Raw genomic sequence first — 8,753 nt, 5'->3', positions numbered from 1 at the left:
ATGTGCATGCAGAATTATGTTACTACCGTTCCATGGCACCTTGCAGGGAACACTGAAATAGTGGGCCACTTTAATAGAGCCTAAAACCAGGCTATGCATGGTTTTCGGTGAGATTGTGATGTGCAACACCACAACAGAGATCAGCAGAAGCTTCATTTATTCCATGCTTCTGTTACCAAGAGGAGGCAAAGCCTCATCCCATAGAGAGTCTGGTAGGATCTGATGAAGGGCAATAAACTCAGGGTTGAAATCAAGCCTTTAGAAACAAAGAGAAAAATACAAAGTCAAGGAAAGCAAGAGCTGTCTTTTTCTTTTCTTCCTCTTTTTTTTTTTTTGAGAAGATCCACAAGAGAGACAACCCCTTCCTCAAAGTAACAATGCACAAGAGAGACAATACATGAATTAAAAATTAGAAATGAAATGAGGGACATAACAATAGACACCGAGCAAATTCCAAAATCATTAGTTCTTACTCCCGAGGACTTTACGCCAGAAAACTGGAATATTTATTCGATATTGTTGATTTTGTAGACAGATAACAATTACCAAAGTTAAATCCAGATCTGTGAAGGTATCTGAAAAATACCCCTAAGAAAATAGATACACTCATTAAAGGTTGCATACATCATATATTATATTGCTTTCTTTTTGCATGATTAAACCCCTTCAAGGACATTTAGCTATGTTATAGAAAGTGTTACTTTTAAAACAAAAGGACAAAGAGAGAAATTGAGGAGTCACTGAGAGACACTTCCCTGACAGGATCAAGGAAAGACGGCTGAGAGATGCAAGCAGTGGCTGCAATGCTGCCCTTGAGAAGAAAATGTTTTTCTCACTTTACCTTACACTATGCTGTACTGTGTCCGTTTTTTGTGAAAGCTGCTCTCATGCTCTCTGGGTTATGACAAGTATATTGTGATACTAGGAAGAGGGGTGATTTGCTATACAGATATTTTAAGGAGAAGCCTTTGCTTAGTCTCACTTCTTTGCCTAGTCTTGCCTCGGTTGTTCCTGGTATCATGGGAATAACGATCTTATTATATCTTGCCAAAAGGGAAAGTGAGGTAATGCATATTCATGCCTATATAAGGGTTAATAAACTTGCAGCTGCATGCAGTTGCATCTGCCTTTGCTTTGCATCCCCTGTGTCCTGGTTATTTGTGACCATACCTGGGCCCCCAACACAATAGATGTTGACAAGCATCACCCTTCTCACTGTCAGGTTTATTTTCTTTCTTTTTTGAAATCTATGATGTGGAGGCGTATTACAGCAACAATATGAAATAGCAGGCGGGCATGTATGAAAATTGCTGTGTTTAAGCTAGGTGTGGGGACAAGTCCTCAAAAGGAGCTGTTAAGATGGGAAACACATAATGCATTTCTTGCTGGAATTGAGTTGCCTCAGCTGTGTTGCTCTGCCTGCTCAGTGTCCATTCAACCTCACTCTGTTTCTACAGAGGAACTCAAGGTTTGCCCCAGCCGCCTGTGAGCTGTGATATGGGCAGAGAAAGGCCAGGACACAGTGGTGATTTCCCACTCCTCAGTTATGCTGAATTTTCCACTACTGTACTTGTATACACAAGTACAGTGTGGTCAGTTATTATAGATATTTGTCATTTCTTACAGAGGGCAACTATGATTGACTACACCCAATTCTACAAAAAACAAAATTCAGGAAACCTGGCCGTTGGCAGCAATGAATCAAGAAATATCTAGGATGGTGGGGCATGAATTCTGCCAAGCAATGACCTCAGATAGGTGGGGTTGTGAGGAAGATGTGTGGTTGAATAGCCCAATAGATTCACGTTGTATCATCTTGATTTAATCTAAGGACAAAGAAGTGCAGTATCTCTGATGGCTTTCTTCTAACCCCTTGAAAGGTTCACTGGGTTTGACCTCAGTTCTTCATTCTTCTTGCTGGGGCAGCAACACTCAGGGAAGCTTGAGATTGCCATAGGCACAGTATTAGGCTAGAAATGCTGAGTAGGTGATACTAAGTTGTTCAGATGGTGATACCCATTTCATTTGTCCTTAGCGTGGACCTAAGGAAAGACAGATCAAGGTCCTTAGAATACAAAGATCATTTCCAGTTCTTTTCTACCTTTCCTGAATGAAAGACTGGTTGGCAGAGAATGGTAAAAATTCAAGAATTGGTAGATGATGCTTTGAATGAAGGGTGTGTTTCTGTGCTGGTTTTAGACAGGTTCTCAATTACCCCATCTTGTTCTCTACGTTGCTCGTCAGGTTCACTTTGAGCTCAAATAAAGCTGCTTCCACTTTCCAACAGGTAGTCTTACAAAGGGGCCTCCAAGGACTGTGAGGACAGCATTAGCCAATGAGAGCTGAGGTGTGTAACCCACAACTATAGCTTTATCTGAAAGACCCTCAGACAGAGGAGACTCTCACTCCAGTCCTGAGGACAATCACCACCCCATGAACACACAGGACTCAGTCTTGATGTAAAAACAAGAGGTTTACTTTGGGATACCAATGCACTGGGGATCGACATGGTCCACACGCAGGAGGGATGTTAGGAGCCTCGAACAACAGAAATGTACAGCTTAAACAGTCATTTACGATCACACAGTTTCATTAGCTCAGCTATTTCGGTGCCAAGGATAACTAGGCAGATGTTTCTCGTCCTGGAATTCCTGGCATAAGGCCATAACCACATCAATGCAGCTATTTCAGTACGAAGGACGTCTGACTTGATATATGTTTTCTTATCCTGGGGTTCCCAGGACAAGGATCAAGGATATCTGTCTTGGCAGGTGTTTCTCTTCTGGAGTTCCCAGGACAAGGCTATAGCTATGTCAGCCTATAGCACAGCTGCATTCAGTACCAAGGATATCTCACTTCTATAGTGGTCAGTCAGCTTCCCAGAGATGTTTCCTGTCTTGTAATTGCCCTGCAGTAAATATGTTCTATACCCTCTGTTCTCATGGTCGGGCAGCTTCCTAGAGAGTGGGTGGGAATGTGCTTTCTGTACTTTCTGGTCTATTGTCTAACGTCTAGGGGATAAGCGAGGGCCAGCTTAAAAGATTCTCATGCTTAAGAAATGGCTGTACTGATATCAAACGGGAATCTTTCATATCCACTTTCTTCCAAGTCTACCAGCCATCTCCGATTGTTGCTGTAATATGCCTGACAATCAAGGACACAGAAAAATAACTTGATACACAGCAAGGACATGGGAATCATATCCTGTGTCGTTATGTATGTTCTGGAAGAGGTTTGTTAAAATGACAATATTGCACAAAGCTTTATGTAGGACCCATCAAATTAAGGGTCACTATGCACCGTCATAGCTTAAATGGCCTGGTCAGAAGTGACCACTGGATCACTCTTCTGTAACTTCACATGAGAGTCTTGTGCTTTTTGTGTTTTTTATTTTTGTGTTTTTTTTCTTATTTATTTATTTATTTATTGCTTTATATGTTGTCAGGAAGATAGTTCAAGTCATGTATCTGCCCCCAAAATCTGAGCTTTGCTACTAATACTGTAAACAGTATTAGTGCATGCATTCAAGAAAATAACTGTCTTTTTTTTTTAGTACGATAGATGCTTTTGTGTTTTGTGGGGTGATCAATGAAACAGGAGTAAAGATGCTTGTTTCTTACTCTGTCCACTGAGTTATGTCTCTAGGCTTGTCCTACTCCTTTGGCTGCATCCCCCCCCCACATCTGGTGACTATTTTATTTTTCAGATGAAATCACACCTTATAGCTTAGAGAGGCCTGTAAGCAATCCTGCTTTGGTAACTTAAGTGCAAAGAGGAGAGCCCCACACTCAGCCTGAGGGTGCATTCACTGGTGGATCCAATATTTCAGTTTCCTCTGCTAACAGATCACCACATTGTTGCCAGGACCATAATGAATGCAATTCTTTCTCCTAAAGAATCTGGTGGCAACTGTCAAATGTTAAGCACAAAGCTTCAGGTTGTACCTATAACACACACCCACATTGCAACCTACCCGACAGGCTATTTCTGGGTGTGATTTCATGCACCTGCACATGATGAGACAGGAGACCTCTTTGGCTACTTATAGGAACTGGTGTGATTTCTCAGTAATCTTTAATGGGTAATATTGCTGACTGAGGAGAATTTGAGGTAGGATGAAACATTTCTGTGCAGGGATTGGGGAGGAAGCACTCACTTAGATACAAAGCAATGACTTAGGTTTTTCCAATCAAGCCTAGAGCCAAATTTGGCTTTGGAAGCATGTGGTGCTCAGTGGCTATGCCACAGGGAAGTCCCCTGAAAAGGGTCCATCAGCTTTTGCACAGTACAGGCAGAACATTAGCAGGGAGGCAAAGTCTGTTATCCATGACATCAGCCGTCCCTTCGTGGACATTCTATTGTCTCCTAGAGAGACCTTGGAATCCCTGTGATGTCACCAGTATCGTTGTGACAACCAATTCCCTACTTTTTCTCTCAGTGTCCAAAGGATATATCCACAGACATGTTTGCCCGTCTTTGTAGGCGCTTTGGGAGAGTTGATGTTGATAGAGAAGAGTCTAGAGTGAAGCAAACGAAACCTAAAGGTAATGATGGACACAGGACATGGGGAATGTGGAGTAAGTTCTGGGCAGTGTATGTTGAGCTTCCTGTCAGGGGTGTGTGTGGGGGTCTTCCGCTGGCCTTTATAGCAATGGTCCACAACCACTGGAACATCTCCACAGATATTGAATTCCATGATTATCACAATTCCTGAAAGTCAAGGTTTTCACATCATTAGTTTCTCCATAATCACATGGAGGATATGGCACTGCCTATGCTATTATTGGGTGAACTTCTAGTCTTTACTTTTACAGTGCATTCGGTATGTTAAATTGATATAATAACACCATCAGGAGTCATGGAGGGTATAACTTTTCTGAATTAAACAGGGCATCAATGTACTTCACTTTCATTGCTTCTTTAAATTCAGTGACTATCTGACAGTAGTAAGAGGGAGAGAATTGTGCTCCTGACATGACCTTATATTCTTAGAACTCCTCTGACTACCTCTGGCTGACGGGGCCAATCTTACCTTCATATATTAGAGGTTCTGTGTGGCAGATATTTTTCTACAGTAGCCAAAGTATATGGAGCAGGTAGAGAAAGAGCCTGTAACCTACTGGCACTTCTGGGGCATTTGTCATTTCAGTAGGGGTAATTAATAAGTCTGTTGACCATGTCCTCAACCTACATGACTTTTTAATGCAAAGTTATTGGACTAGAGTAACAGTGTAGGATATCTGAGTATCCCTGATCAATCAAGTCATTGTGGATGCTGAATTGATGATCTGACTTCTGAAACCAGAGGGGTGAGGGTCCTGAAACCAGGTTGTAGCCTGCGTACCTGATAATAATCCTGGAGAAGGCATCTCTCTGGTACTTGTAAGCCTGTGTGGGCGGGCATAGGGAACACCTGGCTGCTTACATCTCTTGGTCTCTATATAGTAGTGGGGGAACTGTGATCCACTTAGGAGGCCTCTTACACATAGACCAAACTCCTTGCAGTGACACTGGCTTCCAAGCATGTTCTCCTGTTTGGACCTCAATGTGGTCTGTGTATGCTCTATGCATTTGCCCCATGTAGGTTCACTTGTGTTCTTCTACCTACAGAGGCCTGCAGACAGACGTCATCCCCTGAAAATATCCTAAACAAGGTGCAGGCCAACGAGGAAGAGGAGAGGCTGAATAGAGAACTGGAGCTAACAACCAAGGAGAGAAATGAGCTGACAGATCGCCTCCTTTATGTGACAGGTGGATCCATGAGCACGAGGTATGCATTGCTCCAAACAAACGACCTTGTTCTAAACCTCATCTCCCATAGAGAGGAGATTCAGAACCTGACCCTTACTGAGGAGTGAGTTTGGAAATGGACTCTCTGATTCCTCCTGTTGAAAATCTGAACTTGTGATCTGAGTGAAGATTTCAGGGATAAAGTCACTGGAGCATGAGTTCCCAGTGTACAATTGGAAAGCCCTTGACAGGTGGTAGCTTTGCAAGGTTCTAGGTGCTGTGAGTTTGTGGACAGTGTTTGTACTTGCTAGGAAGGTGACTGAACGCTATCATCTCCTGGCAGCACCCTTAGGTGACAGGTCCCACATTGTTCATATCAATGCTTAACTAGAATGCCTGAGGCTCAGGCCTGTTCCTTCTTGTCTGTGTGCCTTAAACACTGAGACAGTAATGGTGCATACATTTCTACTGATTCCCATTGTGCTCTTTCCATATTTGTCTCTCTTTCTCATTCTCTGAGTCTGTTTACTTTTCTTTCCTTGTGGGTGTGTCCCAGTTTGTGTGTCTGTGTGTGCACAGGTCTGCATGCATATGCACAACTTTTATATGTTTCTATGTCCCTGCACACTTGGAATTTAGGGGTCTGTTTTTTGACCTCAGGATTTACCTGTATAATAGTTTCATGGAGGTGTAAGTGCTTTATTTTGGAAGCCCCACTTTCAACAGCACAGTTCTTTGCCTGTGTGGTCACATTTGTCTATACATTTGTATGCCTTGAGCAGATTATAAGTTTGTGGCAATATCTGGTCTCATCTCCAGAATTATGTGTACTGTCTGCCTCTAGAATATTAGTTATTCGGCTTCTAGCATTCCACTTGTCAAAACAGGAAAAATGAAATCAGAGGTTTCTGGATGTGTGTGTGTGTGTGTGTGTGTGTGTGTGTGTGTGTGTGTGTGTGTGTTAGCGTAAGAGCTGTGGCCTAGGCTCTTGACAGCATAACAGGTTTGAATGCAGATCCAGCCCTCCTGATTGAAAAAAGTGAGCCAGGGAACCCTTTATCTGGGTGCTTAGCTTCTGTTGTCCTGGGCACACAATTCCAAGTTTCTGAAGCTGAAGAAGATCCAAATATGTAGAATTCAGAAAGTGTCCTTCCAGGGCTGGGGTAGTACAGGGCACAGCCTGAGTTCATATAATCCTAAACCTCGATGTTCATTGGGTTCTATCTTCCTGGGGCCAGCCCCTACTTCAGGCCAAATCCATTTTATGAAAACTTGAAGATAAAGGAGAAAGAGGTCATGTCATTACTCCACAACTTAGACACAAAGAACATTGAACATCGTGAGAAATTTCAGGAGCTCAAGAAGGAGATTAACTTCTATCGGTAAGTACTGGTCAGAAGGGCCCATCACTTGTGGAATGGCCATGTCTGCCTCTCTTTGTTCTGGACTGGAGAACCTGTAGCTCTGGGTCCATGTCTTCTGCTGTTTAAATATCACTGTGCCGTGGGTCTTTTGGACTCAGTTTCAGTTCCATAAGAGACTGTGACTTCTCACCACAGTGTCTATGCATCTTTAGAAGGCTCTGGATAGAACTACACTGATTCAGGCATCAGAGTGTTATTAGGCCAACCTGTGGCTCTGGGGTCATACCAGGTTTAACAAAGCTCAATGTGTGGACCACATGGTTAGCATGACCTCCCTTGGTTCTACTGTCCTCTTGTGGTTATTTGCCCCCTATTAATTGATGTTGCCCCAATGCATTGGGCTTTCATGGATAGTTGTAGATCCCTTGTTCTTTTGGACAGACATGGACTCTTATTCATGCTTGGGTCACAGAAACAATTCATTCTTCCCTGGATTGGCCGTTTGCTGTTTGTGCAGCAGCCTTACATGTATGGAGATGTATTCTATGAAGTCTTTATGGGTATCTGGGTCCTGGTGGAGTTTGTGGGATTTGGCAGTTGGAATGGGAGGAAGAGGCTTCAGGATCTTACTATGCAGAGTGTGTTTCCAGCAACCTGCACAGCCGTCTCCTGATGGACCAGGCATGTATGAAGAAGAAGTTGGTCACATTGAAGCAGGAGAGCAAGGAGTTACAGCGATATTTGTTTGAGTTGAACCCGAAGGATGAAGATGAACAGGAGAAGACCAGCAACCTCCAGACCCAGCAAAATTTGGTAGGAACAAGCAGCTGAGTCAGATTATCAATGTCTGATACCATTTGCCTATTGGATACATCTTTGCTTCCCCTATCATCTTTCTAATCTCCCCACACCCAATCAGTCATCCACTTCATGTGATAGAGTTATTCATTGCTCTGTCTGTGCACAAGTATTCTGGGAAGTTAACCACTCTTCAGAAACTGAATTATTGGCAATTATACTTCTCTCCCCTTTTTGAAACTGCAGTCCAGAAATGGTGACAGAGGAATAACATATCACATGACTGCATCTCCTTATCACAGATTGGATGCTATGAAGAGTTTTGAATGAGTTCTTGGTCGTTGTGACAAAGGTCATACAGTGGTCATGTGATGGTTGGAAGCACCTTGTAGGGATAAGAACCAAGTGCAAATGGCAAATGAGTCCTGGTCATTGGCTTTGATCTGGGTATCATGTGGCCTTCTCCTTTCTTCCTGCACCCCAATTAGGTCTCCCCCCATTTCCCCATTCTTGGTTTGCACTGGTAGAGTCTGAGGAGAAGCTTGTTCTCCCACAGTACTGTGAGGGTTGCTGGTGATGTTCCCCAGCCTGCAGAGATATCAGCAATGATTTCAGTGAAAAGATCAGTGCTGTTTGTCCAATGCAGCTGAGGGGACAGAAGGCAGCAACTTGACAGCTGGTATGCAGGCCCCACCAAATCAGTGTCTTAATAGCTGCCTTCTCCTCCCAGGTCTCAGGAACTGCAGGAGACATGGCATAGGACGGATCCCAGGAAGACAGCCCCCTGAGGAATGAGTTTCTCTCTCAGGAGTTCCCTGTGACGACAATCCTCACAGTCAAAGACTTTTTGGGGGAATATTC

The 8,753-nt window shown here is 43.3% G+C and overlaps 1 protein-coding gene across 1 annotated transcript; it reads left to right on the top strand.

Annotated features, from left to right (window-relative positions):
- Positions 1-5,463: 5,463 nt before the first annotated feature.
- Positions 5,464-8,454, top strand: LOC134483538 (disks large homolog 5-like). Its single transcript, XM_063278767.1, has 2 exons — positions 5,464-7,112; positions 7,745-8,454. The coding sequence occupies exons 1-2, from the start codon at positions 6,937-6,939 to the stop codon at positions 7,923-7,925; spliced, it is 357 nt and encodes a 118-aa protein (XP_063134837.1). The 5' UTR covers positions 5,464-6,936; the 3' UTR covers positions 7,926-8,454.
- Positions 8,455-8,753: the final 299 nt, after the last annotated feature.

The sequence above is a fragment of the Rattus norvegicus genome, chromosome 19 (assembly GCF_036323735.1).
Source record: "Rattus norvegicus strain BN/NHsdMcwi chromosome 19, GRCr8, whole genome shotgun sequence".
NCBI lineage: Eukaryota > Metazoa > Chordata > Mammalia > Rodentia > Muridae > Rattus > Rattus norvegicus.
This window is presented reverse-complemented; position numbering and strand designations above follow the sequence as displayed.